Source organism: Ovis canadensis, chromosome 13 (genome assembly GCF_042477335.2).
Source record: "Ovis canadensis isolate MfBH-ARS-UI-01 breed Bighorn chromosome 13, ARS-UI_OviCan_v2, whole genome shotgun sequence".
NCBI lineage: Eukaryota > Metazoa > Chordata > Mammalia > Artiodactyla > Bovidae > Ovis > Ovis canadensis.
In genome coordinates, this window is record NC_091257.1 from 74,935,518 (window position 1) to 74,954,887 (window position 19,370).

General features: G+C 38.5%; 1 protein-coding gene across 7 annotated transcripts in view; it reads right to left on the minus strand.

The window, feature by feature from the left end:
* RAD21L1 (RAD21 cohesin complex component like 1) overlaps positions 1–19,370 on the minus strand; it is a 47,671-nt gene that overhangs the window by 20,687 nt on the left and 7,614 nt on the right. For 4 of the 7 annotated variants that reach the window (XM_069546860.1, XM_069546861.1, XM_069546856.1 and 1 more), the window contains 7 exons: positions 17,491–18,598; positions 14,379–14,554; positions 13,063–13,192; positions 11,412–11,505; positions 8,644–8,750; positions 1,577–1,747; positions 320–415 (listed from right to left, as the gene is read on the minus strand). In XM_069546860.1, coding sequence (XP_069402961.1) covers positions 320–415; positions 1,577–1,747; positions 8,644–8,750; positions 11,412–11,505; positions 13,063–13,192; positions 14,379–14,522 — 742 coding nt within the window. In that variant the 5' untranslated portion in view covers positions 14,523–14,554; positions 17,491–18,598. Of the gene's footprint in view, positions 1–319; positions 416–1,576; positions 1,748–8,643; positions 8,751–11,411; positions 11,559–13,062; positions 13,193–14,378; positions 14,555–17,490; positions 18,599–19,370 lie in introns of those variants that run through there. The other 3 variants (XM_069546858.1, XM_069546859.1, XM_069546862.1) reach the window with 3 other exon arrangements.

Below are 19,370 nucleotides of genomic sequence, written 5' to 3' on the forward strand. Positions count from 1 at the left end.
AATGTTAATGTCAAACATTAATGATGCTTTTACTATGTAACATATTATTTTAATGATTCAAAAGCAGGATATTTTGCCAGAGTATTTAAATATGCTCTCATAAAAAATAAACCCAATCCTGATTAAACAATCATCATTGTACTTTTCTCAAAACTTAATTTTCTATGCTCTTTTATCTAAGTCATGCTAAGAGTTTGAGGGACAATTCTCTTTAATATCTTTCACTAAACTATACTGCTCCTTAAACCTAGAAGTTTTGAGGCTTAATTTGAATATTAATATCTATTCACTTTCTACACAAAAGAAAATTCCTACATACCCACTGCAGTATTAGGAGACTCAGGAAGCAGGGAAATTTCTGTATTTAAATGCATTTCTTCTAACAGGATATTCTGATCATCTTGCAGTAGATTGTCTTGAAAACAAAATAAACACTTTTCTTATACAGAGCTGAATCTGTCATTTGTTCACTAAACACTTGATAACTTAGTATGCAACGAGTTGTCAAGGAATATAAAAAAGAGTGAACCCTACTTAATTATATTTGATTGGTTATATGGATTACCATGGGGCTTCCCTGATGGCTCAAATGGTAAAGAATCCACCTGCCAATACAGGAGATGTGGGTTTGATCCCTGGATTGGGAAGCTCCCTTGGAGAAGGAAATGTTAACAAACTCCAGTATTCTTGCCCGGGAAATCCTATGGACAGAGGAGCCTGGTGGGCTATAGTCCATGGGGTCACAAAAGAGTCAGACATGACTGAGCGACTAAACAACAACCAGACTACAACATTTCATGCAATAGGACATAAAATTTTATATATTTAATTTCCTTTCCTTTATTAAAATGTATTTTTAAGTGTTTAATATCAGAAAATATTTACTAAACTATCAAGATAGTAACCTTGTTACAAAGCCATGTTTAGACTTCAAATCAAGAAATAAAAGTTTTCAAACTCCTTTAGTAGAGATCTAAGGTAGAGCCACTGTTTTTCATAGTTTTCAAATTTCACATTTCAAATTTCAAGTTTGTCATAACCAGCCTTTTATTGTAGATTAGATAATTTTAAAAAGATTTGATATATAAAGGTCAATATCATTATAATTAGGTACATTTAGACTTCTCAGTTTTGTCTATCCTATTTCTATGATTACTTTACAGTAATATCATAATAAAACAATAATATAAAATGCTAGACAGACCTTTTAGAATAGCTGTCCCACAATTTTTGCTAAAGAAAATGTTTCTAGTATATAATCTAGTATATTTTGTGAGGAGTACACTAACCTCACTTCTTTCTCTCTAGAAACTAGAAATTTGTAAAAAGAAAAATAAGAACCTATATGATAAATGTATTTTACAACCTATATAATAAATGTGTCAAAGATGGCTACTTAGATCTAGCCTAAATGTTTAAATATACTATAGACTTTGAAAACTTAGGTAAAAAATATTTTAATCTATATGACATAGAAGCATATCTGAAATTTTTCTTTGTTGGAATAAATCTTCTAGTTTGTTATAGTATTTTGACTGAAACAAATATCCAGTTTCTTTATGACCAGACAGCATACCAATCATTTCTCCTGCAGCTCCTTCATCTCCAAATCCATCTCCACTGCCACAGAACAGAGATTTTTCTCCAATGGGGCTTCCAGAACTATGTTCAAGTAAAAGACCACTGGAACTCAGCAATATGCTGTCATCAAATAAGCTATGTCTTCTGAGAATTTCAGATTCCTCCCCTAAATAAATATATATCATTAATACTGAGTTAGTCATAGAAACAAAATTTTAGGGTTAGAAGCTAGAATTTAGATATCATCTTGTATAGCTTCTCTCATTTTATAGAGGAGAAAAATCAGATCTAAAAATTTACTTGAATTATTCAAAGACAAATAGATGGCCAGTAGGCACACAAAAAGATTCTCAACATAACTAATTATTAGAAAAATACAAATCAAAACTACAATGAGGTACCACCTCACATTGTCAGAATGGCTGTCATTAAAAAGTCAAGAAATACTTTCATTTGTAAAATGGATAGCTAATGAGAAGGTGTTGTATAACACAGGGAATCCAGCCTGGCACTCTGTGATGACCTATAGGAGTGGGATGAGGGTGGGGAGGGAGGCTCAAGATGGAGGGGATAAATGTATATTTTGCCTGATTTGTGTTGTTGTACGGGGACTTCCCTGGTGGCTCAGATGGTAAAGACTCTGCTTGCAATGCAGGACACCTGGGTTCGATCCCTGGGTCAGAAAGATCCTCTGGAGAGGGGAATGGCTACCCACTCCAGTATTCTGGCCTGGAGAATTCCATGGACTCTATAGCCCATGGGGTCACAAAGAGTCAGACATGACTGAGGAACTTTCACTTCACTTCACATCACCACCACCCCTTGCAGCCCTGGTGTCCTCATCTGTAAGCAGGTGTTTAGTGGCCTGAGACTCAGAGCTCAGATAATCAGACTTTCATTTCCAGCTGCCCTACCTTGGACAAGTGCTTCAACAACCATATCAACTTCCTAGAGGTGCTGTGGGGATGAAAGCAGACAGCTATTGTGGAGGTTCAGGGCAGTGCCCACACACTGTCAGCACCCTTTCAAAAGGCTCCCTGGAACTTCCCTGGTGATCTAGTAGCTAGAACTCCATGGACACAATGCAAGGGGCCTGGTTGGGCCATCCCTGATTGGGGAACTAAATACTGCATGCTGCAACTAAGACCCAGAGGGGCCAAATAAATATTTACAAAATGCTCCTTGGAACCCTGGTTCAGCCACTTACTAGCACCATGACATTGGGGAAAAATCACTTAAACCTCACTGTGCATAAAAATCTGTGCTTTGAGATTTGACAAACTCTTGGGAAGCATTTTCTGCCTCCTGCTGGTTGTGGATGCATTTTCCCTGCAAAAAGTTGTTAAGATGCTTGAAGAAGTGGTGGTTGGTTGGTGAGAGTTCAGGTGAATATGGAGGATGAGGCAAAACTTAATAAAGTTTTTGTTCAACTTTTGAAGTGTTGGTTGTGTGATATGTGGTTGGGCATTGTTGTGGAGAATAACTGGGTCCTTTCTGTTGACCAATGCCGGCTGTATGTGTTGAAGTTTTTGGTACATCTTGTCTTTTTACTGAGCATACTTCTCAGATGTAATGGTTTCACCAGGATACAGAAAGCTGTGGCAGCAGGCCACCAAACAGTGACCATGACCTTTTTATGGTGCAAGTTTGACTTTGGGAAGTGCTTTGGAGCTTCTTCTTGGTCCAACCACTGAGCTAGTCATTGTTGGTTGTCATATAAAATCCACTTTTCATCACACGTCACAATCTGATCAAGAAATGGTTCCTTGTTGCACAGACTAAGAGAAGATGACACTTCAAAATGATTATTTTTTTTTTTAATTTTCAGTCAGCTCATGAAGTACCAAGTTCATGAGGTACCCACTTACTGAGGTTTTCACCTTTCCAATTTGCTCCAAATGCTGAGTGACCATAGAACGGTCAATGTTGAGTTCTTTGGCAACTTTTCACATAGCTGTATGAGGATCGGATTCAATGATTCTCTCAATTGTTGTTGTTCAAGTTGCTTAGTTGTGTCCAACTCTTTGTGACCCCATGGACTGCAGCACGGCCAGGCTCCCCTGTCCTTCACTATCTCCCAGAGTTTGCTCAAACTCATGTCCATTGAGTCGATGAAGCCATCCAACCATCTCATCCTCTGTTGTCCCCTTCTTCTCCTTCCCTCAATCTTTCCCCGCATCAGGGTCTTTTCCAATGAGTCGGCTTTTTGCATCAAGTGGCCAAAGTATTGGAGCTTCAGCTTCAGCATCCTCTCAATTGGTCACTGTCAACTTCCAATGGCCAGCTTCTATGCTCCCCATCTTCACCTCATCTCGTCTCCTCTGCAAAACTTCTTGAACATCACTGCACTGTACATTCATTAGCAGTTTATAGGCCAAACATGTTGTTGACGTTGTGAGTTGTCTCCACCGATTTACAACCCATTTTGAACTCAAATAAGAAAATTGCTCTAATTTGCTTTTTCTGTCTAACATCATTTCCCTAGTCTAAAATAAATATAAAATAAACAGCAAGTAATAAGTCATTAGCAAAAAAAAAAAAACACAAAGCAAGAAATGAGCATTAAAATGATATATAACATAACCACATTTATTTAAGAATGTATGCCAATGTCAAAAAGCAAAATTCAACAACACAAAACTGCAATTACTTTCACACCAACCTAATACTTAGCCATTAAAAAAGAACAAAATTATGCCATTTGCAGCAACATGAATGAAACTAGAGATTATCATACTAAGTGAAGTAAGTCAGAAAAAGAAAGACATATGCCATATGATATCATTTGTATGTGGAATCTAAAATATGGCTCAAATGAACCTACCTACAACACAAAAATAGACTCACAGATACAGAGATCAGACTTGTGGTTGCCAAGGAAAGAGAGCAGGAGAGGGACAGACTGGGAATTTGGGGTTGGTAGATGCAAACTATTACATTTAGAATGGATAAACAACAAAGTCCTACTGTACAGCACAGGGAACTACATCCAATCTCCTGGGGTTAAACCATAATGGAAAAGAATATTAAAAAAAAAAAGAAGGTATATATACGCGGGCTTCCAGGTGGCTCAGTGGTAAAGAATCCACCTGCAATGCAGGAGATGTAGGTTTGATCCATGGGTCAGGAAGATCCCCTGGAGAAGGAAATGGCAACCCACTCCAGCATTCTTGCCTGAGAAATCCCACAGACAGAGGAGCCTGGCAGGCTACAGTCCATGTGGGGTGGCAAAAGAGTCAGACATGACTTAGCGATTAAACAACAAAAATCTGTATGTGTAAAACTGAGTCACTTTGCTCCACAGCAGAGATTGGCACAACACTGTAAATAAACTATACTTCAATAAAAAAGAAAAACTTATTTGAATTATCCAAGTAATTTCATTCTGCTAATCAGCAAAGACCGGATTTCTAGTCTAATGCTTTTCCCAATTCAATGAGGAAAAATTGCCAAAATACTAGGATTGAGTTTTTAGTGGTGGTACAGTTTAATAACTTCCCAGAAAATTATTATTGGCAGTAGAATTATTTATTCTACTTTAGAGGGGTCATATCCTGCTAGATCAAGTATTATTTCATATTATTTCAAGGACATTGGAGCTTCAGTTGCTTGTTAGTCCAAAATGCTGTTGCTGTTGCTAAGTCACTTTAGTCGTGTCTGACTCTGTGCGACCCCAGGGACTGCAGCCCACCAGGCTCCTCCATCCATAGGATTTTCCAGGCAAGAGTACTGGAGTGGGGTGCCATTGCCTTCTCTGTAGTCCAAAATGAGGATTTGGAAAATAAGGAGTATGTCTGCCTTCTGTATAATGGAAAAGTAGGTAGAACATTAAAGAATGGGCTTACAATATTGTTTAGTATTTATTGAACGACTAGGTATTAGGCAATATGCTAGGGGCTGGAGATACAGCCGTAAGAAAGACAAAACATGGTCAGCTGGGACTTCCCTGGTGGTCCAGTGGTTAAGAATTTTCCTGCCAATGCTGGGGACATGGGTTCAGTCCCTGGTATAGGAAGATCCCACATGCTGTGCAGCAACTAAGCCAAGCACCACAACTACTGAAGCCTGCACTCCTTAGAGCCCGTGCTCCACAACAAGAGAAGCCATCACAATGAGAAGCCTGTTCACCTCAACGAAGAGTAGCCCCCGCTTGCTATAACTAGAGAAAGCGTGCATGGCAACAAAGACCCAGTGCAGCCAAAAATAAATAAATGAGTAAATGTGTGCACGTCCAGCTCTCTCCCATGAATCTGCAGCCCTCCAGGTTCCTTTGATTTTCATGACAAGAATACTGGAGGGGGTTGCCATGCCCTCCTCCCGGGGATCTTCCCAACCCAGGGAATAAACCCGATTCTCCTGCGTCTTCTGCATTGCAGCTGGATTCTTTACCGCTGAAATACTGGGGAAGCCCAAATAAGTAAATAAATCTTTAAAAAGAACACCTGGTAAGCTAACATAAACTGAGTGCTTATTATGTGCATTATAGTATGCAGTAGAGGATACTATTACAGTCCTCATTGTACAGACACGGAAACATCCACAGAAAGGTTTTATAACTTGCCCACAGCCATACCCTAATAAGTGATAGAGCCAGGATCTGAACCCAGCAAAGATAGTCTTCGTATCAGTGTTAGAATTCTGCCAAAATGGAGACTTATGACAGAAAATTCCTAAGACACCGACGGCAGCAGATAAAATGAACTCCCTGCTTCAAACAGACCTGCTTCCAGATTGACTATCAGTACATGTATATACTTTCCCTTTCTTGGGTTTGAGTCTCTTGGTCCAGAAGTCTGAACCTCAGAGATGAGAGTCTAGCAGTATGAAATCCTAGAGGTTAGAGGTTGATCCTCTCTTCCCTTCATCTAACAACCCACGCTAAAACTAATTGATAAAGAAAATCATGAAATATCACTGGAAGACCTACATCTCTTCTCGAAAGAAAGAGCTAAAAAAGGCAACTTTCACTGCACTGAACTAAAGATTTGCTCAATAAAATAGATTAACTTTTCCAAAGAACTAAAAATATTGTTCTCATCTTCCAGGTACACCTTGATAGCCTCCAAAAGAAAAAATGGTCTTGGTCAATACAACAATAACATTTATGAACAGTACTATATTCTGAGCACTGAGCATCATGAGAACCTGAGATTACACCAAAAAATTAAGGAAACAATCTTGGTTTCACTCTTATTTTATAATTCAGAATAGGATGAAATAATATTAACCATTTCTTAGAGGACATTAGGTTTGAGCTAGTGTTTGAAGGAGAAAAAAGTTCCTTATTGGCAGAAAGTACTGAAGGAGAAAATAAGGGAAATAACTCTATGATGTTGCTAGTAATATCCAAATTTTATGAATAGGGCAGTAAGGCTCAGATGAGCTAGGTGATCTGCCCAATATCACACAGCAAATCAGCAGAGGAAGCTCAGATTCAAACCCAGGTCTGTCAGTCTACTCTGAAGATACTCTTCCCACCTTCTTGAACTGTATAGGAAGACAGAACTGAGAACAATTAAATTTTACTGGGTGACTGGTAAGACATTTGCTTGACTGGAGCAAAAAGGTAAAATAAAGTTAATAGAATAAAGATGATGATAAACTGGTAGAGCGCCTTGAGGATAGGCAGAAGTGTCTATCAGTTAGTTATAGGGACCCAAGGCACTTAAGAGGAATGTGAAGTGAAAAAAAAGTGGAATTTAAGGACAATTGCTCTTGCACAGATGTATAAAATGTGGGAAGAGACTGAGAAACATGTCCAACTTTCTAAAAAAAAAAATTGACACTGGAATGAAACTTATAGAAAGCATAGTTAAAAGTGATCCTAAAGTTTCAGGGCTGAAGAGCATTTACAGGGAAATGTACATAGACTGTCTTAGGCAGTAAGAACTATGATTAACTCCACCAGTGTGTTAGATTTCAAGGTTTGGGGTAACAGCCAGTAAGAGATGTGTGCTACTCAAAGTAGGGTCTGTGGACAGTGATGATCCACCACAGAGTAAATATACAAATTAGAGATAGATGTTTGCAAAGTTTTAATATAACGTCATAGAGTAATTTTATATATGCTGGATCTAATAACAAAAATGTGAGGCTTATATGTTGATTTAAAATTTTTTTAATTTTTCTAGTAATTCATTTTATTATATTTTTAAAAAGTATCACTCCATGACAGATCAGAAATTGACAAAGTATAAAGTTGGTCCTTTGCCGAAGCTCATTTGAGAAACACAGCCATAGCTCATAAGAGTTATGGAAGAAGAGTCAGGATGAAAAGTGGAGGTTATGATGTAGCTCAAGCATTACTACCCTGACCACCCTCCTCCATCTAAGACAGGTTTAGGCCTTCCTTCTCCTATGTTCACTGCTTTGTGCATTAAGAAGATCAAAGATGACTATGACACAGACCTTACCCTCATGGAGTTTTCAGAATAATACAAACCAATATAATAAATGTCATGATATAAGTCAGAGAGTGGTAAATGCCACAAAAAAGAACAAATACTGTAAAGTTAAATTACACCATATAACTTCAATTTGAAAATACATTAAATAGTTTCTATTTCCCAATCAACGTATAGTGTGTATTTCCTCCTCATTCCCAAGGTATTTTAAAACCTTGTTATTGATATCATATTTAAAAGAAATATATTTAAAAGACTCTGTATGCAGCACACATGTAAAGCCTTGTGTACATGTTAACTGTAACAACTGTTTATTTGTATGTCTCTCTCCAAGCCTGAAGTTCCTTGAAGGCAGGAAGTATTTCTTTAAACTCTGTATTGCCCAGCCTGTGACAGTATCTGACATACAGGTAGATATTCAATAAATGGTTGTACACTGAGAAGGGAAATATAGGTTGAGTCTGAGTCTTGGCATTTGACACCTATAGTAGAAAAAGGCAAAGAAACTCATTGCAGGGATTAAATCTATACATAAAAAATTCATTCTACAGATAGTTCTACTGGCATAGAAATAGCTTTGGCAGTGTTTTATGTATACAACAAAGATGAAAATATAACTGATTATGACTTGTAGTTTTAATTTCTCAAATATTCTCACCAAAGCTTCCAGCATGGAAAAGTAGATCATTGCCATAATCTTCTCTAAGTGTGATTTCTTCTGGTTTGCTTTGGTTCTGAATAGAGTATTCTGAAACATCAATAGCACTATGGAGAAATACAAGATTGAGGGAAACGTGAACAGAACACAGTGATTCTGCATATACTGAAAAACAAACAATCCATTAAAAAACAGGTTTTGTTACAAAAGTAAAGGAGAATTTGCTCAATAGTATTACTTATAAACATTAGTTTATTATACATGCATATCATCTTCAGGTTGTCAAATCCAACCAGCAATTCTCAATCCTTATTTTGCTCACCATAATCAACAGCATTTGAAATAGATGTTCACTCCCTTCCTCATGGAACACGTTCTCCTCTTGACCTCTGCAATAACTACTGACCTCTGCTACACTAGCGTATCTTGATTTTCTTCCTGCCTCATTAGTTGCTCCTTTTCCATTTCCTTTATTAGTTCTTCCTCATCTCCCAGGCTATTAACTAATAGGAATGACTCAATGTTCAGTCTTCAAATCGCTCTCGTCCCCCCACTTTCTCTCCTTCCTTCCCCTCTCTTTAAAATCTACCCTAGTTCCTTTAGGGATCTCTTATGACTTATGGTTAAAGTTCCATCCACATATTGAGAGAGTCCTAGGCAGGTTGATAAGAAGTCCGGGTTCCCCGAGGAGGAGAAAGGGGTCTGAGGCTCTCAAGGAGTAGATAGGGGTTTGGAACTCTCAAGGAGGAGGAAAGGACAAACTTTTTTTCTCTACATTCCTTAGTCTTAGTCACATAAAATGTTTTTTTCTTTAAGCAGGGAACTGATGATTACACATCAACTCAGTTTAAACTCTGTACTAGGAATTATATCGGAGAAGGCAATGGCACCCCACTCCTGTACTCTCGCCTGGAAAATCCCATGGATGGAGGAGCCTGGTAGGCTGCAGTCCATGGGGTCGCTAAGAGTTGGACATGACTGAGCGATTTCCCTTTCACTTTTCACTTTCATGCATTGGAGAAGGAAATGGCAACCCACTCCAGCGTTCTTGCCTGGAGAATCCCAGGGACAGGGGAGCCTGGCAGGCTGCCGTCTATGGGGTCGCACAGAGTTGGACACAACTGAAGCGACTTAGCAGCAGCAGCAGGGATTATATAACAACAATGCATCCTGCTTGAGGACAGTTTTTCCTTCCTGAAAACCTTCTGACTAATCCTGATATCTTAAAATGTAAATTATGGAAGTGGGTCTAGTAGGATCTTTCTATTGTTAAATTCTAATCCCATTATCCTAAAGTGTAAATTGTGGGAGTGGGTCTGGTAAAGTTTTCACAAACTTGAGACATTCTTAGGATTTACTGTAATAACTAATTAAAAAGTATATAATTCCCTTGCTGAAGACTAGTGAGTGGGGCATTCTCGGCCCCCTTCTGATGTCTATGTCAGAAAGTTTCTCTGTTCCTTTTCACTTTAATAAAACTCTGCTATACAAAAGCTCTTGAGTGATCAAACCTGGTCCCTGATCCCGGAAGTTAAATCTTCTTCTTCGGAGATCACGAATCTGACACTGTTCACTGTAAGCTATCAATACTCATAACTCTCAAATTTATATATCCCATCAAATTTATATATCCCATCAAACATCTTTCCTGAATTTCAGACCCGCATATTCAACTACCTACCTGCTCTCTTGGATGTGTAACAGTCCTCTCAAAACTTATGTCCAAAACCTAATTTACTTTCCTTTTCCTTGCCCCTTTAAGCTTGCCATTCTCTAGTTATCCTAATTTTATTAAACGGATAACTCCATTCTCATGCCAGAAATCATATAGTCAACCTCACTTCTCTCTTTCTCTTAAAGCCATATCCAATCTTTAGCAAACACCATCTGGGTAAAATGAAGACTAAAAGCTGATCACAGAAACTGCCATCTCTCATCTAATCTCTTACTGCGATAATTTTTTCACACGCTCTCTGCTTCCTCCCTTTCCCCCTTATAGTAAGTAGCCAGAGGGAAGCATGTTGAAGTCAAGTCAGATCCAGTCACTTAATCTGTTCAAAACCCTCCTGTGCTCCCCATCTGAGTAAAAGTCCTTATTATAGCCTACAACACCCTCTGTCATCTGCACCCCAGCTGATTCTCTGACCTCATATCCTACCACTTGGGCCTTTCATTTACTCCACTCCAGACTCACTTGCCTCCTTGCTGTTCTTTGAACAGATCCAACACGCTCCGCCTTAGAGTTTTTTCATTTGATTCACGTGGAACTTTCTTCCCCACATTACTGAATAATTTGTTCCTTCATTTCTTTCAGCTTTCTGTTCAGAGCTTATCAGTAAAGCCTTTCTTGACCTTTCTGATACTTTATTTTCTATTTCTCTCCATAATGTTGATCGTCTCCTAGTATATTGTGTATTTACTTGTTTGTTTTATTATCTGTCTCTCCCCAGCTAAAACATGAGATTCATGTAACCAGGAACAGTGTTTTATTCATTGTTACCTCCTCAGTGCCTATAACAGTGCTTGGCATATGGAAGGCACTTAACAAATATTGAATGAATGACTGTACTGTTAATATTGCAAACTATATTCAGCAAACATGATACATTTTTGGTGTTCTACTTTGAAATTTCACACCAAATTTAAGTCTTTGTCAACTACATGAGTAATTCAGCTATTAACTATGTTCCATTTGTGTTAGTGAAATCTGAAAATGTAAATAATAACCAGGAAAATCAAACTGAAGGAAAAGAAATAAAATAATTTACTTCATAGTTTGGGTGTCAAAATCATGAAATTCTTCGGGCAATGTGATAGAACTGTATGCCGCTTCAAAACTCTCCTTTGGAAGGTCAACCAATCCTGAAAACGATTTAAAAAAAAAATGAAACCAAAAAAACCCCACATTCAATAAACTAAATCTCTACTTTCTCTCACTGGACTGTTTAGTCTCCTAACTCATTTCCCTGTATCTGCTCCTACCCCTCTTCAGTTCATTCTCTACAAAACGGCCAGAGTGATATATTAAATATGTAATTAGGTCAGATCACCCTCAAAATGACTCAGTGACTTCCCTAGTGCACTTAAATAAAATTTAAATTTCTAAACAGGGCCCTGCACCCCTATAGGCATGATCTAATAACACTTTGCGTTACTCTACTCCAAACGTACTGGTCTTTTTGCTCTCTGAATGAGTCAAGCACTTTACTACAAGAGCTTTGTTCTTGCAGTTCCCTCTGCCCAGAATGCTATTCCTTTAGGGATGTCTTATATGGCTGGATACTTCTCATTCTTCAAGTCTAAGGTTAAATTCTATCTACTCAGAAATGCTTTTCCCAACTTGCCTAACTAAAATAAATGTCTGTTATTTTCTGTGGTAGTACTCTTTATATTCCTTCATAGCACAATCTATAATTATTGTAATAATTTAAAAAATATCTTTTTCATTATCTGATTTCCTCACTATGCCAAAAGGGACACTGTCTTGTCTTTGTACACTAGAACCTAACATAGTGTTTCACACAAAGTATGAGCTCAATAAATATTTATGGAATATATAAGTAAACCACATTTGATATGATTATAACTCTATCTAGAGGTTCTACAAATATTTTAAATAAAGAAAAAAAACAAACCTTGTCAATCTTGATTCACTAATACTAACTGAGGGAACACTATTTACATGGGACTGAGACAAGTACTATAAGTGATTCAGAAAATAAATATCACAAAGATATTGTCTTCAAGGAGCTTGCAGACTGGTGTGAGGCAAGTTCTGTACTTAAATAAACATAATACAAGGTGGAAAATGATGAAAGTCATAAAATTAAAATTAAATTAAAAGTTGAAGACATTCTATGTATGACACATATAAATCTCGAGCACTTTGGAATGCCTAGAGATTGTCTATAATATTTAATAAATAGTGTGCTATTTAAGAGTCTTCAGAATTCTGAAAACAATGACAATTATTGATACCTAGGTTCTATCAATACATTATTTCTAATTTATCTCATAAAGGCAAAAACAGATGTGGCAAACAAAGAAACCCATTAAAACTGAATATCAAGAGTTTCTTATACAACTGTGGTAGCTTTAATATATTTCTTATACAACTGTGGTAGCTTTAATATATTTCTTATACAACTGTGGTAGCTTTAAATATATTTCTTATGTAAATATGCAAGAACATTTCAAGTTTTTGAAAGTATAACCTCTTGCCACAAACACAGTAAAAGAGCAAGGAAAATAATATAATTTGTTCTTAACCATGGAAACTAAGTTTCAGTCAAAAGGAAGTTTTCCATTCATTATACCCACCCTGGAATTATAGAGTATCAACAATTTATAGAGCCCACCCAAACTAAAAATGCAAAAGGGAAAAAAAACAAGTGAGACAAATCAGTATCGCACTTATACCTGGGCGAAATGTCATCTTCATTTTAAGCAAGGCTTCACTGCAATCTGCCAAAAGATATTTTGCCTTCCTATTATAGATTCGAACAACTCCCAAAAGAAGGTGTCCTGAAGTTCGCAGTGCAATTTTCACCTTTCAATAATTTTTAAAGTATTAGAATATTAAAAATTAGATTTATAAACTCTGTTCTTAAAATTATAAAATCATAAGAATTTCTTCTCTTTAAAAAGCAGATATTTTGTATTCTTATTTAAAGTAAATCATTTAACTTTTACCTCACCTTGTAAAATGATTAACATTTTTATTCAGTGAAGATAATCTAATGTGGCATTTAAATGAAATATGCTATTGTTGATTTTATGAAAACAACATAAACTTTGCAGTCAGGCAGACTTGGGTTCAAGCCTTGGCTCAATTGCTGAGACTAAGTCATTTAACCTTCCTGAACTTCAATTTACTAACAATGACTACAATTTATTATACACTTGTTTTGTGCCAGGAATTATCCTAAGAGCTTTTCATACATCAGTTTATTTGACAACAACCTCTATTTACAGAAGAAAAAACTGAGACTCTGATGTGATAAACAGCATGCCTAAGTAACAAAACTATTAAGCGATGGAGCAGGAATTAAATTTGACCAACTCAGAAGTTCATGCTCTTAAATACCACACTCACTGAGGTTAAGCAAACTAAAAAAAATTAAAGTCTAGCCCAGTGCCTGGCACATGGTAAGTTTTCAATATATAATTGAGTATATTATATATTGAATATTATATATTGAATATATTGAATATATAATCCATAATTCATCCTCTTAAGAAGAAAAATACCTAACCAATACAAATATTAAAATAATATTTTAATGTAAATTCTAGTAACTTGTAACTGTTTTATAATGAATATAGTGCTTTGTTTAATGACGTTTTCACATATATTTTTATTTATACTCAATCCTCCTTTCCTTCTACTCTCCCTATTCATTCACTCATTATTTTTCTAAGAAATATTCACTTGGTACCTACTATGTATACAATATTTTGTTAGCGAATAAGAAACAATCACAAAATAGTTATAAAGCATGGCCTTTATCCTTCAGGATCCAATCTATTTATGATAAACATATTAAAAAGTTAATTACCAACAGAAATCAATATATGTTTATTTTCAGATGATAAATGCTTAGGAATTTTAAAAAAAAGACCATTTGAGTAGTAAAACTTCCTAGGAAATACATTGCATGGTATAATGTCTTTTAATTCTTTTCCTCTCCACAAGTCAAAGTAAATACATCCGATAATTTTAATCAATAACATACCTTAGGAGAAAGAATTTTTTCAATGGTTATCTCTAGATTACATTCAAATACATGGGCCTTTGTGAGTTTCTTCTCCCAGTGAGCTGCAAGCCAGATTTTGGCCAATGGCCCTCGCTTACTCATAAGCACATGTGTGTAGAACATGTTGCCTGTATTCCTTAGTAATATTTAATGAACTAGAGAGAATATGAAAAGATATTTAAATTTGAATATAAAACACTTTTAGTGCTATTTTACAGTAAGCAAAACCATTTCTCATTAATTCTATAACATATTAACTTCTAATAGATTACTCAATTCAAATTACTTTCTTGTAAAAAGAAACTGCTTTAAAATACAAAACTATAAACTAATGACAGAACTCTATTAATAAACTGTGTATAGTACCTGGTTTAAGTGTATTCTGATCACTGAGCATTTCTTACATTTTACATATACTATATAAAGGATTTGAATTCTAAGAGCTTGGCAGGCTACAGTCCATAGGGTTGCAAAGAGTCAAACAGGACTGAAGCAGCTTAGCAGCAGCAGCAGCATAATCAAATAACAGGCTTCCCAGGTGGCTCAAGTGATAAAGAACCCGCCTGCAATGCAGGAGGCATAAGAGATGTAGGTTCAATCCCTGGGTCAGGAAGATACCCTGGAGGAGAGCATGGCAACCCAGTCCAGTATTCTTGCCTGGAGAATCCCACAGACAGAGGAGCCTGGCAGGCTATAGTCCATGGGGTCACAAAGAGTCGGACAAGCAACTTAGCACACACACGGTCAAATAAATAGAGAAGGAGGACTGGGGGGAAAAAAACAGGAAATGGAAACAGGGGGAAAACAACAGAATAACACAAGGTGGAAAAAACTAAGAAAAGCAAACACAGGTAACCACTTTTCTAAAACTTGAGTTTGGGAAGTGTCAGATCATTGATTTATATCCAGGTATTGAATTCCTTTGTTTTCTTTAAGATACTATGGTTTACTCAATGATGTATTAATTTATGAAGTTAAAATAATGGATATCCAAAGGACCATAAAGTAGAAAAATTAGGAAAACAAGAGACTATAGAAAAAGAATCAGAAGAACAAAAAAGAATCGGATTTGAATGTTTTGAAATAAGAATGGTAAAAGAAAACCTTCACTTAAAGGTAAAAAATTTATGCATATTTCTACACACTGTACTAGTCTCAGTAACATCATAAGGCTCCATTATTATCAAAGGAATGTCAGGACACCTTGAATGACTCACAAAGAATCAAGTTATTGCTTACATATAAGTAATCTTAACCTGCCACTAGAAAAGCACCCTTTTGCTTCTTACTTAAAGTTCCAATAAAAGGGAAAACTGAACCAAAATAAATACGAAAACAAAATCAGCTCCAGAATCAAAACCTTAGGTGATCAATGCCATTTTCACCGCAAGAATCAAATCACTGGACCAAAATAAATGTGATTATGCAATCTACCAAACCACATTTCTCAGTGGGTGGGGTAAAGATTTTAATGTGTATGGCCTTTGTCTGCCTTGGCTCCACTGTCTTCCTTTTTAATCTGTGTGTTTGGTATCTTGGAACAAATTTCAGTTTGCCCTTTTCAATTGCTCCCACACGTATGATTATTTGTAAACTTTAAGAAAAAAATAAACCTGTGATTTAGTATTCCTGAGACATTGATTTTCTCGAGCCTCCAATCCCCCATCCCCCACAAAATCCACCCCTCCTCCCCTCCCCCGCCCCGGCCCAAATCCCTCACAAAAGTCCCAATGTCCTGAGAGTTATTTGTAGGTTGAATTGAGTTCATGCAACCTATAGCTAGGGAAAGAAAAGTGTTAGTCACTCAGTCGTGTCCGACTCTACGACTCCATGGACTGTAGCCCGCCAGGCTCCTCTGCCCATGGAATGTTCCAGGCAAGAACACTGGCATGGGTTGCCATTTCCTTCTCCAGGGGATCTTCCCGACGCAGGGATCGAACCCGGGTCTCCCGCATTGCAGGCAGATTCTTCACTGTCTCAGCGACCAGGGAAGCCCAACGTAAAGCGAAGGATAGTATTAAAACACGGTAGTAGAAGCCAGGGAATGGGCTTAATTCGTGGGAAGGGGTCCCTGGTGAGGAGTAAGGGCGGTGGGTGAAGGGGAGCTTTAGGGCAGGATGAAGGGGCAGAAAGTGGACGCTCGGGGGAGGTGGGGGAAGAGCCCCGGGGGAGGGGGTGGGAGAGAGAAGGAAGGAGGGGAGAGGAATGGAAGGCGCTGGAGTTGGGTGGGGATTAGGGGTGTGAGGAAAAGACAACGAGCATCAAGGACACGGACGTCTAGGGCTTCCTCCACACACGATTCCTCAGAGTTGAAGGCCCGAGGCTCAGAGGGAGACACTGAGGCTGAGGGGTGACCGCAAGCGCCCGTTTCCTCTCCTCAGAGGGTCCCTCAGGACTCGCGCTAGTGAGGAGCGTGGCAAGGCCACTTGTGGGGATGAAGGTGGCCGTGACCCACCCAGCCTCCAGTCCTCGGATCACACCCAGCGCCCTACTTCCAGCGCTGGGTCTGAGGCGAGAAGAGCCGAAGCAGGGCCTGGAGCAGGAGTCGCCGGGTCTGCGAGGTGGGTCCTAGACGCTCAGCTCCCAGACCGGGTAGGCTTCAGGGAGGTGGCGGCAAGGCGATGGGCGGGGCAGGGCAGTGGGTTGGGGCGGGGCAAGGGGCGGGGCCACTGAGTGACAAGGCCCCAAACTGGGGCGAGGAGAGGGGAGAGGCATCTGGGAACCGGGCGGGGCAGTGGGCAGGAGCAGACCTGGGGGCGGGGCGGCAGGAGTGGGCGGGGTTAATGCTCGGGCCGCAGGGAGTGGATGCGGCAAAGGACTGGGTAAGGGAGGGAACCCGGACCGGGGCGGGGAGGTAGCGGCAGGGCGTGAAGTTTTCCACCTGGGGCTTGCTCGTGGAGCTCACTGTTCAGGGACCTGGTCCCTACAGAATAATTGTGTTAGGTGGTAATGTCTAACTCCTCTGCCTGGCCTCTGAATGTCACTAGAATGGAGTTTTCTACTTATGAGCGAGGAGCTCCCTGGAGAAGTTATTTAATCTCTTTAACGTCAGTTTCTCTCACCTGTAAATTGGAAATGATAATGAAAATACCTGTGCCATGGGATATTGTAAGAGATGAGTGAGATGAAGCATGTAAAGAGCCTAGCAATCATAAATGCTCAGTAAATATTCAGTTCAGTTCAGTTGCTCAGTCGTGTCTGACTCTTTTCGACCCATGGACTGCAGCACGCCAGGCCTCCGTGTCCATCACCAACTCTCGGAGTTTACTCAGACTCCTACCCATTGAGTCGGTGATAACATCCAACCATCTCATCCTCTGTCCTCCCCTTCTCCTCCCGCCTTCAGTCTTTCCCAGCATCAGGGTCTTTTCCAAGGAGTCAGTTCTTTGCATCAGGTGGCCAAAGTATTGGAGTTTAAGCTTCAGCATCAGTCCTTCCAATGAACATTCAGAACTGATTTCTTTTAGGATGGACTGGTTGGATCTCCTTGCAGTCCAAGGGACTCTCAAGAGTCTATTCCAACACCACAGTTCAAAAGAATCAAGTCTTCAGCGCTCAGCTTTCTTTATACTCTGTTGAGTCTGGCTCTACAAGCAGGGTTTCCGAAAGCGTGATGCAGGCGGGAGAATGAGAAACGACACAATAGTTCAGTGAAAGGTGAGGATCAGGGGACCAACACCGCTCCAAGGTGAAGGTGCTGAAACTGAATCCATGCCAGCTTTATTATACTCTCAGCCGTGAAGGAAGGAATGGTGCAGGGAGTTAAGCAATAATTCATGTGGCCTTCAGGGCCCAAGTGATCATTAACCTTTGGGTAAACAAGAAACAGTAATCAATAACAAATCAGTAACTAAGAATAATATTCTTATCTATAGATTTCCTCCAGATACGAAAAACACGTTGCTCTGAGAGGCCATTTGGGAAAAAGTCTGGGGTTGGTTTCCCGCCCCCAGGATCATATCTTGTTTTCAAGATTATGAACTGTTTCCTCTGGACTTGTTCCAAGAGTCCCATGGCTTAAAGCATCCAGTTTATCAATAATTATAAATTGCTTCTGTGGCCCTTGCCGGGGTCTGCTTTTCTTCGATTCTTTCTGTCTCCTACATCTCCCCCTTTTTGATTTTCCACAAGATGAGAAATGGTGAGAAACACTAGTTGCTGTTGTTGGTCTCATTGTCTCTTGATTGTTCTTCTCCAGACTATGCAGAAACACAAACACATAATTAATAGCATTCCCATAACCAGAGCAATTCCATATCCAAATGTTTTGATCTGTTTTAAGGGATTAAGAGAAGAAAGATTATCAGCAATTTATCAAGATAATCTGATCCAGTAATTACATCGAGATGCTTATTAAAAGCTTTTAATATATCTTGTTGTAAGTCTTGAATATCTACAGAAATATTACCATGGTTCAATAGGTGGTATTTAACTTTATCCCAATTGAATTGTGTCTTATAATATTTGTAAGCCGTTACACAAAAGGAAGTGTAGTTCCAATCACATTTTAGTCTCATCTGTTTTTGTAAACTGACTGGTTGATCTCCTAATAAAATAACAGATTGTTGAAGCTTGGCCACTTGGGAGGCCAACTCTCCATCAATTTTTTGTTGAGCGGTCCAAAGGACGTCTGCATCTCTACGCCATTCTTGTATAAAATGAACTGTTTCTATAGACTGATGAAGAGCCACTCTGGCTATGGCTACCGAAGCGGTAATAGCTATCTATAGTGCCTAAGATGGCAGCAATTAGCAATCCCAGAAAACGTTTAATATGTTTAAGATTTTACAATATTCCTTCAATAGCATATAATGTAGGGCTTTCTTGCCAAGGTCATTGTAAATCAACTGGAACCCATATGCCAGTTCTGGTTTTAAGAATATAAATACTTTGCCAACTTTCATTAAAAAGAATGGTGTTATTGATACATGTATAAAATGAACAATTAAGACATATTATTAATCCCAAATT